General features: G+C 37.0%; 14 protein-coding genes across 14 annotated transcripts; 5 read left to right on the top strand and 9 right to left on the bottom strand.

Annotated features, from left to right (window-relative positions):
- Window positions 1-164: 164 nt before the first annotated feature.
- Window positions 165-1,619, top strand: NAM9 (mitochondrial 37S ribosomal protein uS4m; the record flags this gene model as incomplete). Its single annotated transcript, XM_071054595.1, has 1 exon — window positions 165-1,619. One exon carries the CDS (start codon window positions 165-167, stop codon window positions 1,617-1,619), a length of 1,455 nt encoding a protein of 484 aa, XP_070909288.1.
- A 327-nt stretch (window positions 1,620-1,946) lies between these two features.
- SRV2 (adenylate cyclase-binding protein) lies at window positions 1,947-3,539 on the bottom strand (the record flags this gene model as incomplete). The annotated part of the gene is made up of 1 exon (XM_071054594.1): window positions 1,947-3,539. One exon carries the CDS (start codon window positions 3,537-3,539, stop codon window positions 1,947-1,949), a length of 1,593 nt encoding a protein of 530 aa, XP_070909287.1.
- Window positions 3,540-3,779: 240 nt separating this feature from the next.
- On the top strand, window positions 3,780-4,838 carry RNJ42_04429 (RNA recognition motif domain-containing protein; the record flags this gene model as incomplete). Its single annotated transcript, XM_071054593.1, has 1 exon — window positions 3,780-4,838. The coding sequence occupies one exon, from the start codon at window positions 3,780-3,782 to the stop codon at window positions 4,836-4,838; it is 1,059 nt and encodes a 352-aa protein (XP_070909286.1).
- A 148-nt stretch (window positions 4,839-4,986) lies between these two features.
- YSF3 (U2 snRNP complex subunit YSF3) lies at window positions 4,987-5,181 on the bottom strand (the record flags this gene model as incomplete). Its single annotated transcript, XM_071054592.1, has 1 exon — window positions 4,987-5,181. The coding sequence occupies one exon, from the start codon at window positions 5,179-5,181 to the stop codon at window positions 4,987-4,989; it is 195 nt and encodes a 64-aa protein (XP_070909285.1).
- A 320-nt stretch (window positions 5,182-5,501) lies between these two features.
- On the top strand, window positions 5,502-10,151 carry THO2 (Tho2p; the record flags this gene model as incomplete). Its single annotated transcript, XM_071054591.1, has 1 exon — window positions 5,502-10,151. The coding sequence occupies one exon, from the start codon at window positions 5,502-5,504 to the stop codon at window positions 10,149-10,151; it is 4,650 nt and encodes a 1,549-aa protein (XP_070909284.1).
- Window positions 10,152-10,548: 397 nt separating this feature from the next.
- INN1 (Inn1p) lies at window positions 10,549-11,814 on the top strand (the record flags this gene model as incomplete). The annotated part of the gene is made up of 1 exon (XM_071054590.1): window positions 10,549-11,814. One exon carries the CDS (start codon window positions 10,549-10,551, stop codon window positions 11,812-11,814), a length of 1,266 nt encoding a protein of 421 aa, XP_070909283.1.
- Window positions 11,815-12,186: 372 nt separating this feature from the next.
- RPC31 (DNA-directed RNA polymerase III subunit C31) lies at window positions 12,187-12,888 on the bottom strand (the record flags this gene model as incomplete). Its single annotated transcript, XM_071054589.1, has 1 exon — window positions 12,187-12,888. The coding sequence occupies one exon, from the start codon at window positions 12,886-12,888 to the stop codon at window positions 12,187-12,189; it is 702 nt and encodes a 233-aa protein (XP_070909282.1).
- Window positions 12,889-13,242: 354 nt separating this feature from the next.
- On the bottom strand, window positions 13,243-13,653 carry PGA2 (Pga2p; the record flags this gene model as incomplete). Its single annotated transcript, XM_071054588.1, has 1 exon — window positions 13,243-13,653. The coding sequence occupies one exon, from the start codon at window positions 13,651-13,653 to the stop codon at window positions 13,243-13,245; it is 411 nt and encodes a 136-aa protein (XP_070909281.1).
- Window positions 13,654-14,051: 398 nt separating this feature from the next.
- Window positions 14,052-14,780, bottom strand: ALF1 (Alf1p; the record flags this gene model as incomplete). The annotated part of the gene is made up of 1 exon (XM_071054587.1): window positions 14,052-14,780. One exon carries the CDS (start codon window positions 14,778-14,780, stop codon window positions 14,052-14,054), a length of 729 nt encoding a protein of 242 aa, XP_070909280.1.
- Window positions 14,781-15,796: 1,016 nt separating this feature from the next.
- On the bottom strand, window positions 15,797-17,635 carry RNJ42_04422 (uncharacterized protein; the record flags this gene model as incomplete). Its single annotated transcript, XM_071054586.1, has 1 exon — window positions 15,797-17,635. The coding sequence occupies one exon, from the start codon at window positions 17,633-17,635 to the stop codon at window positions 15,797-15,799; it is 1,839 nt and encodes a 612-aa protein (XP_070909279.1).
- Window positions 17,636-17,965: 330 nt separating this feature from the next.
- On the top strand, window positions 17,966-18,286 carry RNJ42_04421 (uncharacterized protein; the record flags this gene model as incomplete). The annotated part of the gene is made up of 1 exon (XM_071054585.1): window positions 17,966-18,286. One exon carries the CDS (start codon window positions 17,966-17,968, stop codon window positions 18,284-18,286), a length of 321 nt encoding a protein of 106 aa, XP_070909278.1.
- Window positions 18,287-18,581: 295 nt separating this feature from the next.
- On the bottom strand, window positions 18,582-20,390 carry MPF1 (Mpf1p; the record flags this gene model as incomplete). Its single annotated transcript, XM_071054584.1, has 1 exon — window positions 18,582-20,390. The coding sequence occupies one exon, from the start codon at window positions 20,388-20,390 to the stop codon at window positions 18,582-18,584; it is 1,809 nt and encodes a 602-aa protein (XP_070909277.1).
- Window positions 20,391-21,900: 1,510 nt separating this feature from the next.
- RNJ42_04419 (uncharacterized protein) lies at window positions 21,901-22,929 on the bottom strand (the record flags this gene model as incomplete). Its single annotated transcript, XM_071054583.1, has 1 exon — window positions 21,901-22,929. The coding sequence occupies one exon, from the start codon at window positions 22,927-22,929 to the stop codon at window positions 21,901-21,903; it is 1,029 nt and encodes a 342-aa protein (XP_070909276.1).
- A 730-nt stretch (window positions 22,930-23,659) lies between these two features.
- Window positions 23,660-24,511, bottom strand: ASI2 (Asi2p; the record flags this gene model as incomplete). Its single annotated transcript, XM_071054582.1, has 1 exon — window positions 23,660-24,511. The coding sequence occupies one exon, from the start codon at window positions 24,509-24,511 to the stop codon at window positions 23,660-23,662; it is 852 nt and encodes a 283-aa protein (XP_070909275.1).
- Between the last annotated feature and the right edge of the window lie 171 nt (window positions 24,512-24,682).

Below are 24,682 nucleotides of genomic sequence, written 5' to 3'. Positions count from 1 at the left end.
TTTCTGCTGGATCGAGACTCCCGAAGACAGAAGGGTTTATTCATGGAGTGTTTAGTAGAGAAACTTATATAGTTTTACTTGATTAGGGTGTGCTTTAAAACATGGTACTGATCCAAACTTGACTAGACTAATAGGAAACGTGGACGATCTCTTAATTATATACTATGCCGAGAAAGGCCGTTTTGTTAAATTCATTGACCAGGGGTCGAGTACGCACGTCTTTCAACAAGTACAATTTGTTCAATTTGTTCAAGAAAGGTAATGTGGATTTCAGGTCTAAAACGCTGTACCAACAGAAATGGAATGCCAAGCAAGAGGCTAGGGCGTATCATGGTGAACATATTACAGAGGGTAGGTGGCAGACGATGTTCAATTCTAAGTTAGATTCTGTGGCCCAGCTGGATGCTTCGCTGAGAGGTGGTTATACGAAGGAGACTCCGTTCCTAATGCAGACATTTGCTGTTTTGGAAAAAAGACTGGATTTTGCATTGTTTAGAGCTATGTTTGCGTCCTCTGTGAGGCAGGCGAGACAATTCATACTGCATGGCTACGTACATGTTAATGGTGTCAAGATTAAACACCCTGGATATACTTTGAAACCTGGTGACATGTTTAGTGTGAAACCAGAAAAAGTATTACAAGCTCTAGGTGCCAAGAAACCAAGTTTTGAAGAGGCCCTGAAAGTAGATAAGAAACAGATTGTATTGTGGAATAAGTATGTTAAGGAGGCCAAGACTAACCCACAGAAAGTTTGGTCCGAGAAGCTGCAAAAGATGGAAGCCATGGATGGTACTAATGATAAAAAAGCTGATTTTTTGGAGAAATTGAAGAAAGCAGACGAAGAACTACAAAACCAAGAATACAAGGTTATGAAATCGTTAACTACAGAGAACCTACTTGCCGAAATAATCAGTGTCCATACTAAGAATTCCAATAAGGAGAAGCCAATTGTTCCAATTGAGCATTTCAAGGAGGTTGTAAAATATGATGAGTCTTTACTACCAAAATTACACTCCATTTATCAGTTATACGCAACTTCTGATGCTATAAACACCGAGACCCTAAAGGATAAGAAATATGACGAAGTTAAAGAATTTGCTCACAATTTAATTTCACCAAAAGAAACAACGAAGAAAGAACTTCCTACCAATGCTAAGACTGCTTTGAGAGAAGGAAAAAAGCAGTTAACTGATTTTGTTAAGAAATATTCTCAATCTGTTATTCAACACTTTAAGAACAGGCAAAACGATGGCTCAATATCGAATTCCTCATACGATCCTAAATGGGCAGACTCTCTACGATACCATGAACGTGTCAATTTTGATGAAATTAAGGAGGACGAAAACAAAGCTAGAGCAGTAATTAATCTACCATGGCAATCTAACCACTTGTACGGTAGAAAGAACCCTGAAAAACCTTATTTCACACCATGGAAGCCTAGACCATTTTTGGCTCCTTTCGCTATTCTGCCTCACCATTTGGAGATATCGTTTAAGACTTGCCATGCGGTATATTTAAGAGACCCAGTGGCTCGTCCAGGGCATTCTGAAGTTATATCACCATTTAGCATTCCTGTTCATGAACGTGCATACATGTACTACATCAGAAGAGGAAAATAAGTGTCTTGAGCTAGAAACTCCTGAAATGAAATATTCCTGTAATCACAAATAAATATCTCTATATTATAAATAATTGTTTATTTAACCATGTAAATAATCAAATGAACTTTATGTTTGGATTTATCCGTTTTCTTAATCTAGGCAAGAATACATTGAAGGTACTATTTAATACTAAAAATGTACAAATAACTGCACTATATATAAGAAGGTTGCATTTGGAGGCCATTTCAAAAGAAGAAGCATTTCTCGCTGAGAGTTCTTTTCCTTTCTTCATCTGTGATTGGTCACGTAATAGAATTGGCAAGTCTTCATAGACTTCGAATAATTCTAACCAGCATGTTCCAATACACCGGATTGCATCTTTCCATTTTCGAAACTATGTTTCAATTGTTCTGGAATTGGGAACTCAACATAATCACCATCTTCTCCAATTGGCAAGTTTACATTAATAGATGTTGAACAAGAAGTGTAGATTTCTGTAGCCATAGATTCCTTGGACAAGTATATGCTACCACCTTCAGATTTATCTATGGAAATTTGAGGAAGAGAACCTTCCACTTGAACACCAAACTTGTTCGACTTGATGATATCCATACCGGAGATACTGGAATACAAAACAACGCTGCTGGATTCAGTCTCGCTCATAGAGATAGCATTTACTTTACCCTTTATTTGAACCAGAGTCTTTGTACACTTACCGATAAAGACAGACTCATCCTTCTGGGTCTCAATAACGATAGGTTCGGACTCATCATCAAAGTTCTCAATAAACCATTTGTTACCAACCAATTCCTTTCTTGGTGGTTTCTTGGTGGTTAGAGCAGATGGCTTCTTAGGCTTTGGTGGTGGAGCGGCCTTAGAAGATACTACAGAAGATTCACGTAGTTCTGGATTCTTATGCGTTTGTTGAGACTTGTCCACTTTCTTCAGACCTTTAGTGATATTTTCACCTTGGTTCAATTCGGCAAAAACAGCATCAATACCAGAAGCTGCTGGTTTAGCTTGGTCATCAGATTTAACTTCAAACACGGAAGCTGGTGGTGGTGGTGGTGGAGGTGGTGGACCACCTGATGCAGGAGCAGGAGCAGCAGGAGCAGCAGCTTGACCTTGTGCTGGCTCTGGGACACCAGAGGAAGAGATCTTAGCGCTATACACTTCGGAGAAGTCCTTTCCCTTAGTATCCCAAGCCACACCTGTAGTATGGTATTCCTTAACGTACTCTTTTAATTTATCAAAGATAGTCATGAAGTTCTGAACCCAAGTAGAGGCATCTGGGTTAGAGTCCTTGAAATCCTTTAAAACCCTGTTAGTCCAGAATTGGGCGGCCTCCTTGAAGTCAGAGATCAATGACAATGGTGTCTCAACAGCAATCCAGGAGAACAACGGAGAACCTTCTGTAACCGCGTTCAAAAATGCAAAGTACTGGTTCTGGCGGTTAGCATCCTTCAACTCACCGATAGCCACAATGCTCTTGTTGATTGGCTGCAAAGCTTCAGTGAACGCTTGCGAGGAGAAATCAGGCTTCTTAGACTTGGTAGCCACCTTCAAAAACTCCAATTGCGCATCAAAAGCACTCTTAAATAACAGGGTGATCTCATATACGACAGGATCAATCTTCTCAGATAACTCGACAAATGGTTCAACGTTTTCATCGATAAACTGAGAAAACTTCTTAACAGAAACGGCCTCCTCAACACACTCACCACCTTTGTTAGACACAGAGTCAGTACGGGACACAGAGACAGAACCTACCTCAGATTCCGGCGTATGCTTGTGCTCAACCATCCCAGATTCCATCTTCGCTTGTAAATACCCTTCCTGGTAAATAGTAACATCCTCCAACCGCGCCGTAGCAGCCTCTAACCTCTTCAACAACTTCACAAGGTTATAACCTTGCATAACAAACTTTGAATCAGACATCTCTTGGTGCTCTTATACTCCTAACTGTCTATATCTAGAACTTCAAAGTAAATATAAATAGGGATCTAACTTTCCCTTCGCGTTGAATCCTTTTTTTTTTTTGCTTCTTTCCTTCCATAACGAACGAAATCAAAAAAGTGTCAATTTTTTTAGAGATCTTGGCAATTTAATTGATCCAAGGTCTGATTAAGCTTTTGTTTAAGTTGGAGCTCTGTATATTGGTTAAGAACAAGCAACAAGATGGCTAGAGGCAGGTCTCGTAAGAGTTACCGAGTGAAGAAGGAGCCGCGAGGTGATGAATTGATTAAGAAAGAGCAGAAGGAAGATATACTTGCGGGACGTATTGGTATCAATGTGGACCAGAAGAAGAATAAGAAGACTATTAGGAGGAAGAAGTCGGAGCCAAAGATAGAGACACGGGCGGTGTCGCTGTCGCAAAAACAGAAACAGAAGCAGAAACAGCAACAGCAACAGCAACAGCAACAGCAACAAACGATGACGATGACGATGACGAATAATACTAACAAGGCAGGTAAGACTCTTAAGAATAATAAGAAAGGACCTACACAGGTGGATATGCTGATCAACAAGGCGAAGAAACAGGTAGCAAAGCAGAATGACGATAGATTTAAGCAGATGCTAAGGAGACAGTTGAACCGGGCTGGGTTTGTGACCTTGTCGGAGACGTTTGTGGACCAAATGTGTGCCCTGCCGACCGCTAAGAAGATCAATGCTATGCGGGAACTACAGTTTGATGATGAGAGAATACAGAAATTGTTTACAAGTAGCGGATACAAGATCATCGATGAGCATATAAAGCAAGCAGATGCGTTGCTTGTTGGGAAGAGACAGCAACAGAAGGCCACTAATAGCAATAACAAGAATAATCCAACGGGCAATGGAACCCCACGATCACAGCGCGCCAATCTGATCACGACAGGCGCACAGAGTCTTCCATCAGAGGGGTACGCGGGATCTTCCAAGAACAAGAACCAGTTGGTTCTCTCGACTTCTGTTGATAGCAACTCAGCCAAAATTCTAAATATTTATAACTTGACCCTTGGTGTAGACCAGTTGAAGTTGAAAGAGATCATCGAGGAGTACGGGAGAACAGAACTGAGCCGTGTAGTGGTAAGAGACCTACCCACGGGAACTGCTATGGCCAGTGTACACTTAGCACATCCCGAAGACGGGGAACTCATAAGGCTTCAAAAGTTCTTCAACGGCGCAACAGTGGATGGTAGGACCATAAAAGTACTTATATCAGAAGATCCTGTAGCGAAAGGTGGCTTGGTTTAATATGAATTTGTTGATCCTAGGACGCATGAAAAGGTATTGCATTTGTATATATGTAAACTATAAATTAATGAAATGAAGAAAAAAAAATATGTAAACAGTTTTAAAGAATATTAATATAGAAATATATGGGGTTGGGGGAATTGGGTAGCTACTTAGATTTAGGAAAACTATCACAGTACTTCCTTATTAAACCCATCTGTGTTTCCCGTTGACAGCTTTTGCCTTGACCCAGAGTAATATATTGAGTCAATGCAGAATGCGTGTTCATCGCAGTGATGGTGTCCCTCTTAACAGAGAGCAACCATTCTTGGGTTTCATCGAGACGTCTACCTGGTATAGACATTCTAACCTTTGGTTTTCGATGTGTTTCGTTTAAAGAATTATGAGAGTATATCTAATAAAAATATTTAATATATTGAATTTTAAATAATTTTTTTTTTTTTCACAGACCGAAAAATATTAATAGAATTTTAAACTTTATTAATTAATTGTGTAAATGTGTTAGAGAGTAGATAGAATTCCAAAAGAGGACTAACATAATAGTAAACGCTGAATAATTGCTACTGCTTTTGTCTTCACATTATTTCTTTCCTAATTGATATACCCAAGGTATAGACTTGGAAGAAGAGGCTAACAAAAAAAGGCAGAAGGAAGGTAAGTAAAATGCCCAGTTTAGAGCAATTGAAAAAGGTTACTTTACAAGTGAAGAGTAGTTTGAGGACTAGAGAATATCTGACTGATGAGTTCGTGGCTCAATGGGATGACAAAGTTCATGCGCTTGTAAGTAATTATGTTGACTTGAGTTCTGACCAGGAAAGGGAGACATGGCTTCGGGTCTTGTTCACTGATGTGGTGATTTTGCTGTCAAGTATCGATACACTAAATGTCTCAGTAGAGAAATTATCCTTATTAGTTCAGGATGTTAACAATGCTACACCTTCGCTTGAAGGTACTATTGGGAAAATGTTTGTGGCTGTTACCAGTAGTAATCTGGTTAAGGACCCGAATGAGAAGATTCTGGATTTTATCCGTGCTACGCCATGTTTACACAATGAAGTCTATAAATATAGCTGGTTGGCAGCTAGATTAATGACAAGGCAACAAAAGGTCCTTCTAAAACATGTACTAAAGAAGAATAAGTACGAAATCAAAAAGTACAACCTGGTTTGGGAAAGCCCAATTGGCTTTGCAGAGATAATTTCTTTGTTATACACTATGTTCCTTGATCCTTACGCTAGTCAAAGAATCCCTTTATATATTTCCCAGTTCAACCAGATTTCCGGAAAATACAATCTGGATCACTTGAGGACTCTAGATATAGTATTGAGCATATCCGCTGAACATATAACTGAAAACTATCAATTGATAATTGATTTCCTTAAGTCAAGCAATTTCTGGCCAAAGCATACAATGACCTCTAACGTCAATGATTTTAGTTCCTTGAATACCGGTGGAAACTTCATGGCATCTAACCTAATAACGGTTCGTCTGAATAGTTTTTTCCAGAGCCATACTGAATCAAGCAATAATGAATATGAAAGGAATTATATGAATTTATGTTGTATCTTAATAATAAATGGATTCGTTAATTTTGTCTCTCTGTGGGACAATTTGCTTCCAAGCGAGGAAGACTTTAATAATTACCTAGATAAAAATACTGTTCACTTGGAGGAAGAATCTACCAAAGGTGTTGAAAACCCGTTAGCTATGGCTGCCGCATTAACAAATGATGAAGAAGAGATCAGCGAAAAGGTGGAAGGAAAACAAGATGTTACTACTAGCGGTGATGACAAGCAGATTGATATAGAAAATCAAGAGCAGGAGAAAAAAAGGCAACAATATGCAATAGTGAATTCAGGTAAACTTCAACTATTGATGAGGCTATTAGCTCATGGTGTGTATATTCCTGCAATGTGGGCAATCTCAAAACATCCAAAAATCGTATATCTTGAGACGGAAATACCGTATTTATTTACAAGAATTTTTGATTTTCAGTTAGAAAAATTATATTCTTCTGCTATACCCAATTGGAATTCAGATATCAATAGCGCATCTCGTCAAGGGGAGTTGGAGAACGGCCTTCTCGCTTTCAAACCACGCCTTTTTTCTGAAATTATCACAGATGATACTAAAGAAATTACTGAACTTAATACTAAGAGAGTCTTTTACTACAAGCAATGGAAAGATTCTTTAGTACCAATTGAAGATATCGATTCACTGTTTAATGCTTCACATGAGTATTTCCAGCTTTTTAATGTAACTTTGGCCTGTAACAAACAATTAATTACCAAAATCTGCAGAATCATAAAGAAAGGTATACAAAACGATCTAGCAAGTACAACATATACTGAGGAGAGCTTGGATACATGGATAAATTACACAAGGAAATTTCTGTTTCCCATTACTGGTGTTTTGGAAAATGATTCTGTATTAAGCTCTGAAATCTACGATGTAATGAAAAATTTCCCTTTTGAGAAAAGGTATTTCATGTATAATGAAATGTTGACGAAGACTTCCCAGGATGAATTATTGATTAAAGTCGGATTTAATAGAGCAGAAAGGGAAGCTAAATCAACATTAAAGTCATTGAGTACTGACAATATTGAAAGTGGTTCAAGAAAATTTTCAAGATTAATTTCATCTAACCCAATGGCAACACTTGTTCCAATTGTAAAACAGATTGAAAACTATGATAAAGTTAGCGAGTTGATTGTCTATACTACTAAATTCCTCAACGAATTTGGATATGATACCCTTCAATATGTCTTACTACTAAGACTGACATTTAATAGACCATCTGTGCAAGACGATGGTATCAATCAAGCAATGTGGGTACAGAGATTAGCTGTGTTTATTGCTGGATTAGCCAAGAGTTGTCCCCATATGGATATTAGCAAATTAATAACTTATCTAATCAAAACGTTGCATAAAGGTAATGATATTGCAGTAACGATATTAAAAGAGTTAATATCCACTGTTGCAGGGATAAGAGATTTGAATCATGTCAGTAGACTAAGATTGATACTCATAAACTCAGGAAAACCATTAGAGCAATATGGCCAAAAGCTCATATTCGACACTAGAAACGATAACAAAAATTTAGCCATGAATTTAATGAAGTTATTTGAATCTCAGGACGCAGTAACTGAAATCATCATGCTTTTGTACAATCTAAATCTCCAAACCAATTCAAAACAGTTGCATTATAAAATTCTTTCTTCGAGATGTGATGAAATGAATACTTTACTTTGGTCATTTATCGAACTTGTTAAACATTGCACCAATTTTGAAAGTTTCTCAAAAGTTGTTACTCCATTTGAAAAGCTAGTAAATGACATGGGTGTATCAACTCCTTGGGCATTTCACATTTGGAGAGAATATTACAAGGAACTAGATGAGATGAATGCAGAAGTTTCCAGCATTGAGGCTTTCCAAAACGTAAACTTTGAAGGTGTCGATTTTAGTCATCTTGATAGAGGTCTATTTCTTTCATTTTGGAGGCTTTCTTTGTACCACATACAATTTGATAAAAGTCTCTATAATATGAGAAAGACAGAGGTTGAAAATGAAATGCTAAGCGCTGCAACATCAAGGAAAAAGAACCAATTTAATCATCAAATCAAAGATATAATGTCTAGTTGTATTACTCATGAGCAGATTTTTAGAAAAACGAGGGATTATTTGGTGGAAAATAGTAAACAGTGGACTACAAGCCTTTCAAGAGAAACCTATATGAATCTGATACAATATTGTCTGATACCAAGAATTATATTTTCCCCTTCCGATGCCTTATTCAGCTCTAGGTTTTTAACTGAAACGTTCTCCATGGATGTTCTATTTAACATAATGAACACGCTCATCGAAGCAAAATTCTTGCATAGTTTAGTGTTCAGCTCTACTATATCTGAAGCGGGAAACTTGGGCATTTTTTTCTGCGATCTTCTCGAGAGTCTAGAAAGAATTAGAACGGCCGATCAACTCTCCACAAATCAAGTTAACCTTTTATTCAAATGGCATGAAATTATTGTAGATGAATTTATAATTTTGGTTCAGGAGAAGAATTATATGTCAATTAGAAATGGTATTGAATTTATGAGGAATATGTCTGAGTTATTTCCCGTTGTCGACGTTCATATTAAGCTTGCCTGTAAAGCTCTAGAGGATATTCTTCTAGAAGAAAAACGTGAAGACATCAAGCTTCCAACTAATGCACTCTTTGGCCACTTGAACTCCAGAATAAAGACGGCCATAAAAAAGGTGAACTACTGCGGTTTGTCATCAGAAGAACTAACAAAAGAAGAAAAGTTAAAGTCTGAGGAAGAAGAAATCGAGTCATATGAAAACATGTTAGAAAATGAAAAGAAGCAAGCAGAATTGAGAGCCAAGATCGAAGAAAATAAACAAAAAAGACTACAGGCAGAAAAAGAGCAAGCCGAGAAGAGCTCTCTTGAGCCAGAAAAACTTCAAGAAAAGAATTATAGGGATACCAGTAAAACTACTAATCAAATTAATAGTAATAAATCTCAATCAACGCCTTCAGATTGGAGAATGTCTAAGGTATTTAGGGTAATGGATGATGCTGCATACTACCTTTCAAGAAACGACCTATATAATGCCTCGAAATTGATCGAAAATGATTCTGAACAATGGAATTTGAAATATGCCACTAAATCAAAGAATTCAGCTACAGAATTCCGTAGCATGATTTTCGACATATTTAGTAGATATTTTAAATCATTGGTCAATTATCCTAATGGATCAGAATTTAGAGGACATATGGAAGATATCAGAAGAGCTACTAGATATCTCGAACCTGAAAATACAAGAGGACAGGAAAGCGATGGTGGCAAATCTAGTAGGTATGGAGGTGCTTCCTCTACAAATTCTAGAATCAATGAGCAAAGAAACCGCCAAGGAAATGGTGAGAAAGAACGGACTAATTTAAATAGAGGATCTAACTTCAATAGGGACTCTGGTAGACAATTCAAGCAGAGCTTTCAAAGGGAAGATATTGTAGATAAACAACGTAACCAACTAAGATTCCCTGATAAACCTTCTCAACAACAAAGGAATGAAGTCCAAAGTAAAAATCTAAAGAGAGGCTTCCAAGGTGGTCCAATAAAAGAAGAAGAAAGGCCAACAAAAAGATTCAAAAAGGACGAGAAGAGAAGTTATATGGACAGAGACGCCCGTACCAACCAGAAACCACCCCAATCAAGGTTTGGAGGCCCAAGTACCAACCAAAGAGACAGCTCGAAATCCTCATTACCTCAAGGACCAAAAGCAGCAAAAGGTAGTAGATATCAACGTTAAAATCTAATAATAAAGAAACCAAGACCTCTCTTTTTAAGGTGGACAATAAATTGTCAGTGTGCATATATATAGAAAAAAATACTATTTAATCAATAGGATTACCATTAGATTGTTAATGTCAGTTCAGTTCAAATAATATTTAGAGTTATAGTCATTGTAGTTTATGTCAAAGGTACAACTTATATTTCACGTGACATATGAACGGACTAAGACAAAAAAAAATCCACAAATCGATGTAAACAGTGCAATGATATTTAATACTAAATATCGGAATAGGTAACCGGGGATAGCTGTTACTTTGCATTCATACTGCTTAAACTTACTAATAATCTTTGTTTGGTATATTGAAATTGAAATTGATAAGGGAGTGAGCCAAGTTACCGAAGAGAGGTTGAAGATGAGCGAGGAAGTATGGGATGGTAACCAAGGTATGCTATCAGTCTATGTCAGTAAGGCAAAAGACCTGCCTAATTTAAGCAAGCTAGACAAACAAGATGTGATGCTGCGACTGCGGGTTGCCCATATGACAAGAGAGAGTGATACAATATTTAGAGCTGGCCAAACACCGATATTCAAGTATCTGGAAAAATTCGAGATCACTCCAGAACTACGGCCATTAATGTTTGTAGAAGTTTATTCTGATAGAAGAAAAAAGACTCCAATCCTAATAGGAAGGTGTGAGGTAGACTTATTGAATGGTATTAGAGCTGATCCTAAAGAAGGTTACTGTACTTGGTATGAATTACGGAAACCCAATAATGAATATGCTGGGACTGTATTTATTGAACTTACATTCAAACCTAGCTTCCCAAAATACTACCAAGAAAAGAACAACCAGGTGTCACAACAGCTAGACAAATCAATGGCAGCTAGACCAATCCCACCTTTACCGGACAGCTCTGATATATACAGCGATGATCCAGATGCATATAGGCCAAATACATACAGATACAAATCCCGGTCATCAAGTCCCTCCCGATATCAATCGAATGACTATAGTAAGTCAGATGGTTACATGCATGCGTCTAATCTACGACAGTCAACGCCGTCTTTACATAATGGCTTACATTCACCACCTGACCAGAAGCTTAGTGCATCAGATAACTACTTCAATGATAATGGTCACAACAACTTTTCATCTTCAGTAGGTACTAGCACAACAGTAATGACCCAGGGTACTGGAACTACGACGGTGACAAGTACATCAGATACGAAATTCCATTTTGCCAATTTGAGGAAATTAAAGGAAAAGATAAATATATTTAAGAACCCTACCAATCTTCCATCTGATGAGCATAACAAGGATTCTCCTGTTGATATAGAAGCATTGCAGAAAGCAATTGGTGTTACCAGCATCGAGGATGATGACGAGAGTTCCACTGAGTCGTTTCATGAAAACTATAATAGATCACGCGAAATATCAAAATCTAGTAATAGATATCATGATGATAACACTATGTTTAAATATTCAAATGGTGAGAATGAACCAGCATTGCCACCACTGCCTAATAGTCCCCATAGATCACCAGGCCGTGACATTACCTATGGTAGGAATAGGAAGTCTCCACAGCACTTAACCATGCAGTCACCAAAATTACCACCACTTCCATCTAGCAGAGCAAGTTCTATATCTCCTACCAGAAGAAGACCACCACCAGTCTAACAGATTTTGGCTAGGGTTGTTATTTTTTGTAACTTTAGTAATGATATACTTAACGTCTTTAGAAAGTTTATAATAATTGATAATCACAATAATACGTAAAAGTTGCAAAATGCGCTCATAAGTAGATATTGACTAAATAATTAACACTATTGTGATTCTCCTCGAGAAATTGAAAGTTTTAATATTCACTCTAATCAAGATAAATGAAATTATGCAAAAAAATAACGATATATAATAATAGATAAATAAATAAGCATTAGAATACAAGAACTGAATGATTTTTGATAGTATTGTTTTTGTTTAGTAAGTTTCTTTTTTCTTTTTTCTTATTTTGGAATAGGAAATAATGAAGAGAAGTATTATCAGAAATTTCTAGAAAGCTGGTTCATCACCGTAATCGTCTTCATCACCGTAGTCATCTTCACCACCACTGAAATATTTCTCAGCATTGTAATCGTCGTCATCATCTTCATCATCATCGAAGTCATCATCAACTGGTTCTTCTGTTCCATCTTCCTCTTTCTTAACATCTTCTTCCTCTACTTCTTCTGCCAATTCCTTATACTTCTCTAACATTGATAGCGCAGCAGTTTCATCCTGTTCGGATCCGGTGAAGAGGTCGTCTTCATTTTTAAATTTAGATAAAGTCACTAACTTCTTTTTGTTGATGCCCATTACCGCATAAAGCTCTTTTGGGAACAACTCCAGATGGAATGGATGTTCATCAATAGATACACCAAGTTTCCGCTTCTTTAAGTATCGGTCGGAATATCTAGGAATACCATCAGCTAGTGTTCCTTCATCAACCACCTCGGCTGGTCTCTTAGGCTTGCCTTTCTCTTTTTCATTATCATCTATCACCACTCCTGTATAAAACGGCCCTTCCTTTAGTGTTTCATTGAACTTAATATAGGTAATAGAAATAGACCTATCCTTCGCAGAGATCATTCCATTAACAGGTAAAGGAACAGTAGGAAACTCACTGACATCGTTAACACCAATGTCCTGATACCCTAGACCAAATGGCAATGATCTAGTAGCACCTCCACTTCCACCACCTCTCCTAAAACTCATTTATATCTTCTTAAATTGGATGTTTCCTGGACTTTACAGCAACTAGTGCTGCTTCATAATATTTAATATACTATATCTCTTATCTTTTTATTGCGATGAGCTCGAAATTTTTCACTATTTTTTTTTTTCACTTACAGCATTGAAATTTGTCAGGTCTACGGCACTTTCTGAGTGAAGGTAGATCAAATAGTTTAGCATAACAATATTAATATATTGTCAATAATTATTCTATCCTCAGTCTCTATATCATATATATATCATAGCTTAGTTTACAAATAGTTATGTCAGGGGTATTCTTGTTTTCCTACTTTTTTATTACATACACACTTCCTCTATGCTTTATAATGACAACACTTAATCTTCTAACAGCTCCTCAATTTCTTCATCACTGTCATCACGAATTGCTCCTGATAATTTTAGTTCCTGTTGTCTTTTTAAGTCTTCCACAGCACTCTCGAACAGTTGTTGCTGTTTCTTCACACGATGTCTAGTCTTCTTACCCCAGCCAAATTCAGTGCTTGAGGATTGAGCAGAGACGTCTAGCTCATCAGGACGCTCTAACAACGTCTTTTGCCTCTCTTCTTTCACCTTCTCTTCTTGTTGGCGCACCTGTCTAGCCAATTGTCTACGGTTCTGGTCCCTAGTTACAAGACCTCTCAACAATATATAGGCACCTGCAATGATCACCAGCCTCAACCCTTTCTTAGGGTCAATATTCACAATGTTTTCCCAGGAGTTCTCAAATATCTTGGCAATCTTATCCATTCCTACTATCTTTACGTTTTTAACTTTTTATCAACAGACAGTTCCTATATGTATAAATTAAATGGGAGGCAAAAAAAAAATTGAAATTGCAAAGATCACTTTTAAATTGAATTTTTTAACAATACAAAAAAAAATGTGAACTTAGTAGATTCGGTCCTGTTTATTAATTTTTTGGAATTTTTATTTATCGCTCAATTTTTCTCTCTCTCTCTCTCTCTCTGTCACTTCGTTGAGCTTCCAGCAATTTTTTCCTTTCTTTTCTTTTCTTACCATTGTGTAATAGCTGACAAAACATATACAAATCACTCAAGTTAAAGAAAACAAAACATCACAAAATGAAAGAGTTACCAATTAAAGAAGCACAATATCAATGCTTATGACTGTAGCATTTTTTTTCCTTATAACTCATCGGATTCGTCGAGTAATGTGGATTCATGTAATGGTTCGTATTGGGGACCTGTTTTCACCTGGTGCGGTCTAACAAACCCGCCGTGGTTCTCTGCAACTGGGCCAAAGTATGTCTTTTCCTTGAAGGTTCCGTTGTTCTTACCACTGTCTGTGTCGAATTCTATTCCACACCAGATTCCAGCCAATGTGTCTACGGGGCCCAAGTACCGTAACCACCCGCGTCTCTCCAGCTGAGGTGTGGTCACTACACATCTCTCACCGACTGTAAGACTATCCAATGAGTTCAATTGCTCCTCTTGATCAGATTGCATCCGAGTCCGGTACTGTGGATCAAATCTACCTAACTGTTCCTGCTGCTTCCATTTAAGTACCGTGTCATCCCGCCTCTCATAGTCACTCTCGGTGTAGTTGAATTCAGGACCAGTATGGTTATCCTCCAGTAACTGGTTCGCCAGCGAATTCTTGTTGGTGTCAGCGACAACGATGTAACAGAACCCACGTCCTCTCAACGGCGTCATCTCCAAGTTAGATTGACTTATCTCTAAATCATACTCCCCTGGACTTTGTTGAAACCGTAGACCCAAATGCATATCACAGAGCTCAACACCGCTAAACAGATGGATAGACTCCATCAATTGCTTACCAGTGATGCCTTCATCATACTTCTTCTTCACCTCAACCTTGTTCAGCAGCTGCACTGTAACCTCAACTTTGACCATTGCTTTTCCCTCACTGTAACCTTTAGTAAATACCGGCTTATGTTCAAGAAGAATGCTTTCAATTGCCTAATGTCCACCCATCTTTTCATAATTAGATCTCTTTGATTGATCTTATATATATAAAAAAAAAAGGTGTAACCCTTCGGAAATGAAAAATTATATGAAAATTGAAAAATTTGAAGAAATTTTAAAAAAATAAAATTTGTTTGAACCAAAGTATAGACATTTTGATAAAGGGACCGTTTAAGTTTAACCCTACACCTATTGAATAACACGAAAAACAGGAGACACAATGAGTGAAGAGGTATGTTCTTTAGAACTCTGAAAAAAAAAATGTGAAATTGAAAAGAAAAATATACTAACAATTAGCAAATAGCAACAACAACAACAGCAACAGCAGCAGCAGCAACAGCAGGAAGAGCAGAAGCAGAAGCAACAGCAGGAAGAGCAGAAGCAGAAGCAACAGAGGAAGAAGTTTGAAGCGCCAAAGAGGGAAGCGATTGTTGACCTTGGTAAATACAAGGACTCTAAAGTACTTGTTAAGCTAATGGGAGGGAGAGTAGTTACTGGTACACTAAAGGGGTATGATCAATTGATGAACTTAGTGCTGGAGGATACTGAGGAGACTTTAAAGCCTGAGGTGGAGACTGGTTCTACATCACAAGTTACCAGACAACTGGGTCTAACTGTTATTAGAGGTACTATTCTAATATCATTGAGTCCAGTAGACGGTTCAGAAGTACTATATATCCAAACTAATTGAGAATGCGAAATCAAAAATAACTACACTTGGTGTGAAAAGAAGATCATGGATTATAAGTTTCATTTTAAAGTTTCATTTTTCTTTTTTTTTTTTCAGGAAAAGACTGTATCAATTCAATATGGCTGGTGTAATATATATATATAATTAATTTCTAACGTCATTTGATGCAAATGTATGTAATGTTGATTAGATTTAACAAAAATTAATCCTCATCCTTTTTTTATATTATTATCTTACATATCAACCATGGTCTCTAACTGGAAAAACCTTCAGACCCATTGAAACCTGAGAAAGACGTCAATAAGAAAATGTTATAGTATTTCTTTTTAGCTATCTCATTACAATGGTTCCATGCGGAGGTCAATCTACCATCGATACAAGACCCACTCATGTAGAAGTTATCAGCACCAGAACCATCAAACATATGCGCAAATGCATCTTGAAGGATGGTCATCTTCAAATCTTCTACTGAACCGTACTCTTTATTGATGTAGTCCTGTAAATATTCGTCATTTGCAACTAATTCATTGATTCTAATTAACGTATTGTCAAATGGAATTAAGATACTTGGTACTTGGGTATACTTATCAAGGAAGAAGAGAGCATTTGGAACGGCGTCATCGCCTAGATGCACCACGGATGAGCCAACCCAAGTATCGGTCTTAGAACGGCACTCACCAATAATCTTGTGCATCTCTTTATAAATCCTTGGGCAAGATTTGATACGGTTCAAACCATGACCTGTAGAAGCTAATCTATAATTGGCGCCATCGAAAAGATCCAAGTCGGCAATATACCATAGCTTTACCATCTCTCTCTGAATTATCGACCACAATGTTAAGGATTGTTGGACATAATGCCACTGTCTTTGATGGTCGTGAGTCAATCTAGAACCGTTACGACCATACTGGATACCTAAGTTGTATTTATTGGCAACCTCAGGTTGACGGAATAACTCAAGTCTTGACAGCATCCTTAGAACAGGTTTTCTATTCATGCTAATATAAGCATTGTAATCTCCAATTGAGTACAATGCCTGTCTAATATCCTCCTTGGAGTAATATCTACTGCTGTACTTTGATGCTAATGACTCAATAGCAGCCTCTTTCTGTTTGATATTTCTATTAATCTGATTCCTACTTTTTCCAACAGGTGAAATATGACTAGTAGCAGTCATGATAAGCTTATCTTTGAACATAGTCATAGCCTTACCTTTATCTTCAGGGTGAGATGTTAAGAATGACTGTACGGTCAAGATTGGCTTGTACAAGTGGAATTCCATGTGTTCCTCGATCTGGGGCAGTCTTGAATCCATTACCATATAACAAAGTTTTCCAAATGTATCTCTCATCCTTTCTGGATTCATAATTTTGTATCTTCTACCAATTTCAAATACGTCTTGGAACCATTTAGCGTTATCACTGAAATTCTTCATTTCTAACAGTTTTTGACCCAGTTTCATATTGGATGCAATAACTAGACCAGAGAGAACTGAACAGATTTCCTTGAGTTGTTCCACGATCCTCTTCGCCTTAGACTTGTTTGACAAAATGTCAACTCTATCTGTGTATTCAGAAACTTGTAAGGCAGCTTCGAGTAATCTTAGCAAATGCCTTTCCTCATAAGTCAATCTCATAGGAATGTAATGCGAATTCTCAAACATAATATTCATTATTTTGGCATCAATGGATTGATCATCACCACCAACAACTAACGGTGCTGTTTCTTGTTCATAGCCATTGTCATAACCATTCAGATTGTTTTGTAGTTGTTTTTGAGCAACCTCATCTTCTGGAAGTTCGCTTTGTTCTTTGACAGTACTTTTGTTTTCCTCTATAGCCACTTTTGTATATTCATGCTTCCGTCTCTTACCACCTCTATGCAACATTTCAAAGCACACAACACAGTAGTTTTCTTGGCAATCCTTACAGATGATCTCAAATTTCATATCTTTACATTCTTCACAAACTGTAGGATCATTTACACCTTCATCCTCATCGTCACTCTGATCACTACCTCTATCTACTTCATCATCACTATTCTCAACATATTCAGAGTCCAGAATTTCTTTCAAAGACCTTTTAGTAGACATTCTTTGCTTCTTTTGTAAAGATAAATTGCTTCCAGTATATTACTGTCAATAAACTATATCCAATACCTCCTTTATAAGATCATACAATACCTTAAAAGACTCTCCTCTGTTGAATTCTTCAATGAGCTCATCGATAAATATGTAATTTTTCATTAGGTTTTTTTTTTTCCAGAAAATATGGAATCACAGTAATATCATCATATTAAGAAAGAGTACCCATATAATGACTAGAGTCTTAATTGGTAGATAAACTGTATATTACTTAATACCAGAAAGCCATATAAGCCGTTGCCCTATTAACAAACCATAACAAAAGGGTTAAAAACTTACATGATGCAAGAATCCAAAGGACAGGATTCTAAAAGACAGTACTATGAGATCAAGAAAATCGTTCGAATTGGGCTCTTATTTATTCTTATTTCATTGTTATTTAATTCAAGACTAAGTAATCTTGGTCAAAACATTCAAGATCTGTTTGCCTCATTATTATTGAGAGTACGAAGTTTTGATACCGCTTCACCAGAATTAGACCCTAGCCCAAGATTTTCTGAACCTGACTTTGATGGAATCGATGTACATGAAATTGATATTAAGAGGGTAGTATTGTTCCTTATTGCTTGCTTTGCATTTACGATACCGTTTATTTTTTGACAATGACATAATTTAGCAAAATCAAATTTGTAACTACTTAATGAATAATGAATTAATTAACTATTATAATGAAAGTAATCGATTAATAAAAAGGACAGAAAAACATCGTTATCATAGTTAAATATAAAGGGTCATGAAATAAATATATAAAAAGGGAAATAAATACAATATAGTATAATAAAAAAAAAAAGGGAAAAAAACTAGTCATAAAATTGAACAATATTTACGTCATTCTTGGTTTCGTGTGCAACGTAAATATGTGATTTATATCGGGAGCAGTGATCTTTGATGTAGTTTAATCGTAACAGCCCTGTCCAACTGTTCGTACCGCCATAGCATGAATTCTTAATTTCTCATCAACCTTAGGGTAAAGTCTTTTTGCATCTTCAGGACATAATTTTAAGTAGACTTTTTCACCAACCCAATTATCGTCTTTTAAAAGTGGTTTAACACATCTGAGAGCGTGTTTTATGTAACGTCTTCTAGACTGGCCTTTCTTGAATGGATCCCATTTATTATTTTCGTCAAAGTCGTTATCCTCGTCATCATCTACCTCTTCGTCATTATTTTCATCATTAGTCTCTACCTCCTCTAAACCGTAATCATCCATATCTATATCCGTTTCTTGGTCTTCATCCAAATCAACAACTTCATTTTCGTCACTGACTTCACCGATTACAGGGAAATTGCTGTCTACAGACGAAAAGGACCTGTCTATCTTTGGTATGCTTGATTTAATCTCAAATGTTGTTGAGAAATTAGCTGGAGACCATATATCAAAATTATACTCTAGAGAAAACGGATTCCCTTTCCCACCTGTAGTATCGTATTCACAGAAAGAAGAGTTGGTAGTTAAGCTTTGGAATAAAGAGAAACATGTTGATGGTGACCTTGAAAGATCTGGTGATTCTGAAAGAGCCCGGGATGAAAAGCTACTTGCTGATGGAGAAGCTGTACGAGTAACTGATAGTTGTAAAGAGGCAGGTGGTGTTAAGTTATCCATTGATCTCTCTTTTACCAAAATCTCGTTAGACTTGTCTATTGTCTTTTCATTTGTGTGGCTGGCACAATCAGCTTTAAAGGGATTTTTAAAATCAATTTCAGCAGGTTCTTGAACACCTTTTGAGCCTAGAAGATGAGAAAAAAGACTATTACTTCTTTTTCTTTCTGTTATTTGCTGATCACTATTTTCGAGTGTAATTCTTGTGCTGCTTCTCATTCTCCCCCCTCTATTTGAGGTTCTCCTCCGTCTCCGATTGTTAGAATTTTGAGTATGAGATCTTCTGCTTCTTCTTGGCACTACCCTATAATTTGGATATTCTCTTTCTTGTAAGTCTTTGGCAATATTAGTTCCGATGTTCAAATACATACACCATAATATCATATCATTAATCCTGTTAAATCTTATTAAGAATTGCTGGTTTTCAGCTCTGACTCTCAGATTTAACAGATATCCATCTTTGTATTTCTCTTCTGCATCTACATAGAATCTCGTTTTGAACTCAGATGTGGAAAGTCCAAAATGAGCACCTTGCAAAGAATAACTACGATCCATTCGGTAGTTATTTTCTCTACTAACATCCATACAGTCCTTAGTTTCTGTTATTTCGAATTCTGAATGTACATCATATAAGTCATCAATACAGGCACCTTCCGGACGACAACCTTTCTGCCACCTCTTGCGAACTACTGAAGGAGATGTATTTGACGGCACTTGGGTCTGTCCACTATTACTTCCTGGACCAGACTTGAATTCGATAGGATCGAATGCCGGGAGATATGTCTTGGTAAATCTGGAAAGCTTTTCCGAAAGCCTCCTTCCACTTGGTTTTTCGTCAACAGTTCCGTTTGTCGATGGAGCAGTCCTTGATCTTGTAAGCGCAACAGGCGAGGATGACTCAGGAAGCCGTACACCTGCCTTAGTATAGAAATTCAACTGAGTAGAGTTTATATGCATCACAGTTTCGTACCATGTAGTATCCTTACATGTATTGAATGGCGTACTGTACTCTAATTTATACTGGACCACAACGTATTTCTCGACAGCAGCCTTATATTGAGGTAGTTCCTCACCCACCGCATCATCATATGAGGGAAGTGACATCTACCAAAGTCTATAATAAAGCAATGTAAGCTTATACTTTTTCGTTAATAAGTTTTTAGTTGTTTTCTTATGAAATTGTTGCTTATCTTTTTTATTGATTTGTATTGGATTTTCCTGGTTGCTTGTTTGTTGTTTTTTCTTTTTCTTTTATATAAATGATCCAAAATATTTTTGAGTCTTATATTGTAATACTTGTTATATTTATTTATTTTGTCTTTTAATCAAGAATAAAGAAGAAGGGGCTTATTACTAGTAGTTTTCTGTTGTTGTTTTTTTAATATTATCCCCCCAAGAGTAGTACTTCAAATAAATAAAAATCATTCTATTTAAAATTATAATTTTATAAATTTATTAAAGAATAAAAAAGAAAGAAACTCTAAATCAATAAAGTACCCTTTGTTCACCTCCTCGAAAAATATTTGGGCAAGAAATATTACACAGAAATGGTGGGGCACAGACTCACCCGCACACATTCACTTCCCTTTTGAAGGGTTCCTTTTTTCCCCTTTGCTGCGAAGACATTGTAGGAGCTTTCGCCTGTTTCTCTTGCAGCCAGTAGTTTATATCAGATGTAAGAAGTGTATACATGCTTTTCTTAGAGATACGGATGGGCTAGGAGACTGCGGTAAAAATCTGGGTATCCCGTCAAATCACAGATTCTCGAACGATCTTCTCTGCTTTTATATTCCTTGGTGTGCCTCGTTGTAACTGTACCGTAGCGAGGGTGGATAAATGGAATGGAGAGAAAGTAAAGAAGTAGATTGTAAATCGCAAATCTTAAATTTTTGATTTTTGACGTTTTACTTAGAAAGTTAAGTAGTTCTCGAAACAGAGGACATGAAAAAAAAAAAAAAAAAAAGGTAAATATTAAATAAAAAGAATTAATAATAGGGAAGAAATGAGAGATCACTACAGCGTTTTCTGAGTAGGAAGGTGGCAGGTGGGGTATAATAAAAATGACACAGTTTGTTTTAAGGAGAGCTTCTAGAATGTTACCTTTCAAAATTTCTCTTAGAAGGTGTAGTGGGTAAATATTTTGTTGTCGTTTTTGGGATTCAATCCGCTTTTTTCCCCTTCCTTCGCACAGAAATGACCCTAGTGAACCTCTCCTCCCCCCGCCACCCCACAAAAAAAAAATACTGATAAAGGCCATCTACCTCAAAAATGCCTTCTAATTATGGTTGTACGGCGTTTTGAGTGTTTTGTGTGCGGGGGGATATCAGGCCTATCTGTGGGTCTCTGAGTGGGGGACGTATCCCAATCAAAGAAGGAATAAAAATAACCGGAACTGAGGCATACCTATCTTTCTTTTTTTTATTATGCCTTTTGGCATTAGTGGGTTATAACAAATTGTATTTGAATATAATAACTATAACTATTTACGCTTTATTCACGTGTATATCGAAAACATTATGTACAAATTGAAATTGATAACTAAGAAACAAATGATTGAGATTATAGTTAGCTGTGCTTTCTTTGGTCTTTTTGTAGTTCTTTGTGAGAATTCAGTTCAAAAGTACTCTTGGATTTCCTTCTCGGTCCAGTCCCATAGTATGATGTCAGTACCATTGGCCAAGCCTTCTTTGACATCGCCTCTTGGCTCGTGGATCTGATCAAATGGGCATATATAAGTACCTTGGTCCTTGGTGGTGAACTGTGGGGATAGTGCACTGTATAATTCCGTGTATGCACCGTAGTAACTTGGGTACAGTAGATAGCTGGTTAGTTTACGAGCCCAGCCAAACCAGTCTCTTTGTAATTCTGTTCTTAGGTTACCGGGGTAACATGATACAGAGACACATCCGATTTTATTGACAATCTCTTGGTGTTTGGTGGCCCACGCATTTGCCTGGTAGATGTTGGCAGCCTTAGATTGCCCGTATAAAAACATTGCGTTAGGTCTTTGTTCGATAGGAACGCCATCGAAGGTTGGATTTTCCCAGAATATACCATACTCGTTGGGTCCACCTAAGTGCGCACAACTACTAACCCAGACGATCCTCTTCAATGATGTATCGTCTTCCTTTAGGAATAAATCGTCTAGGAAATGCTGTAATAGCTGTGGGCCCATGACATTGGTCTGAAACATAGCCTCTAGACCCTGTTTAGAAGTACCAGTCTTTACAGGAGCCATTAGACCCGCATTATGAATAATGATATTCAATGGTCTATCAGCAAGAAGAGCAGCGATTCTACCAGCTGCGGGCTTGATAGTGTTGAGGTCCATGAAATCACAACCACTGATCAGTTCCAAAGAACCCTTGGTTTCACCGACTTCGGCTTTGATGTCATTAAAGGCTTGTTGTCCCTTGGATTCAGTCCTCACAACACCAATGACGTTACAGTTCTTCTCATAAAGCAACTTTACAGTTTCTTTACCGATACCAGTATTGCAACCAGTGATTAGTGCAGTTTTCCCAGTTAAATCAGGGTACTTCTCTGGAGTATAGGTTGGTTTGGCAGCATGGAACCCATACAGTAGTTCTTTATAAGCATAAAATCTGCTGTAGGAAGGTGCAGGAATAGCAGGTTGAGGCATGACTTTTTAATATAGCGTTAACTAGTGTGTTCCTTTCTAAATACCTCTAATAGAAATAATTATCTGTCTTGTTGAGGGAAATAATAATGTAGGCACCCAAAAGTCTTGTAGTCATATATATAATAAAATATAATAGTGTGATTAGCTTATCTAATCCATTGTATGGTACCAATCGGTGTAATCTACGCCACTGCACAGAAGGCCACGTAGTAGGGGGTTATAATACCACTGATGTGCATCTCCCCTATAATATCTGCCCCATTGCTCACCCATACAAAAAAATTAAAATCCTCACGTGAGGTAAAAATCACTATCACTGCGGACGTGTATGATTTCCGTTTTAGTTCGGTTGGTTTAACATCCGTTGGAATCGATATTAAAGCTATTATGGTCTTTTCTAACTTTCAATGTACAGTTAGGTGTTTAGAGTGCGATCCATACATTTTCATTTTTTATTTCATATACCTATTGGTTGTAGAAGTACATCAATGTGGTTTATTATTCATGGTCTCCTACAAATGATGCAATCTTTGTCTTCTGGGATACCAAAAGACGTAACTACAGTTTTAAAAAAAAAATAAAAAAATAAAAAACAACTGAGAAAATGGTTAATTCATATATATAGTCTATCCAACCCTTTTTTTTATCGTTCAGAAATAGTTTTGTCGTTACTACAATTTGTGTACTTGTATTTATTTTTTGGCTTTGTTTTATCGTTATCATTTAGTCATTATAAGCCTGACAGAATCTGTTGAGTGCTCTTATATCTTCTTACGACAGTAAGACCAACGCAAAGACTGAAGAAGAAACCAGCAATCATCAGGTATGTGGTGCCGCCTATGCCGTATGTCAAGTATACTACCACTGTGCCAATCTTTATACCTTTCTTATACCATTTGAACAAGAATGAAAGTAGCATCCTGTATATACCAATTCTAAAGGTGTAATCCTTTATGTCTGGATATGATTTATCTATATTTACAATGGCTCTGAGTAGTTGTTCGCCTATTGGTAATGAATAGTACACAATAATGTTATGGAACTTCCCTAGAAGACCTAGCCCTGCTGCTGAATCCACTGTTTCTGGGGTAGAAGGCTTGATTAGGCTTATTACATCCACAGTATCGATAGCGTACCAGTATGTTAATATCTCTCTAGTAAAATCTCTTTCTGAAAAGGTCATAGTACTAAATCCACTTCTCAATACGTTATATAATGAAAATGGGAACAGCAATGATAATACTAAATAATTGAAAACCAGTAGGTTCCTTACAAGAGTCCTGAAAAATGATGGCCTTTGAGCAAACGGCGTTCTCTGTTCTGCCGGCCCATGTATTCCTGCACCCTCATTGCCACCACTTCTTAAGGAACCAACTCGCCGCCTCAGTGATACGTTAGGTATATGGTTATCATCAATCTCTTGGCTCCAGTTTCTGAGTATCTGGCTTAACGTTTCATCCAGATTTCGTTGTAACACTTCATCACTAGTTTGTATCTCATGTGCATCTTCCCTGTTCTGTAATCTTTGTCTCTCCTCCAAATACCTTTCATATAAATTTAAATCTGAGTCTTGGTTACTCATCTTTAATCTCCTTTTCTATATCAGGTTTAATCTCCTTTTTAGCAGATGCTATATATCTTCGTATAATATCCTTAAAGTGCTCAGAGTTCAAAGATAAGGAGAATCACCAGCTATAATCTTAATAAGAAAAAATTATTTTATAATCCTGTCAAAATGTATCGAAGCTTATAA

This window comes from Nakaseomyces bracarensis (assembly GCF_045282275.1).
Source record: "Nakaseomyces bracarensis strain CBM3 chromosome Unknown Scaff13_0, whole genome shotgun sequence".
NCBI classification, from domain to species: Eukaryota; Fungi; Ascomycota; class Saccharomycetes; order Saccharomycetales; family Saccharomycetaceae; genus Nakaseomyces; species Nakaseomyces bracarensis.
This window is presented reverse-complemented; position numbering and strand designations above follow the sequence as displayed.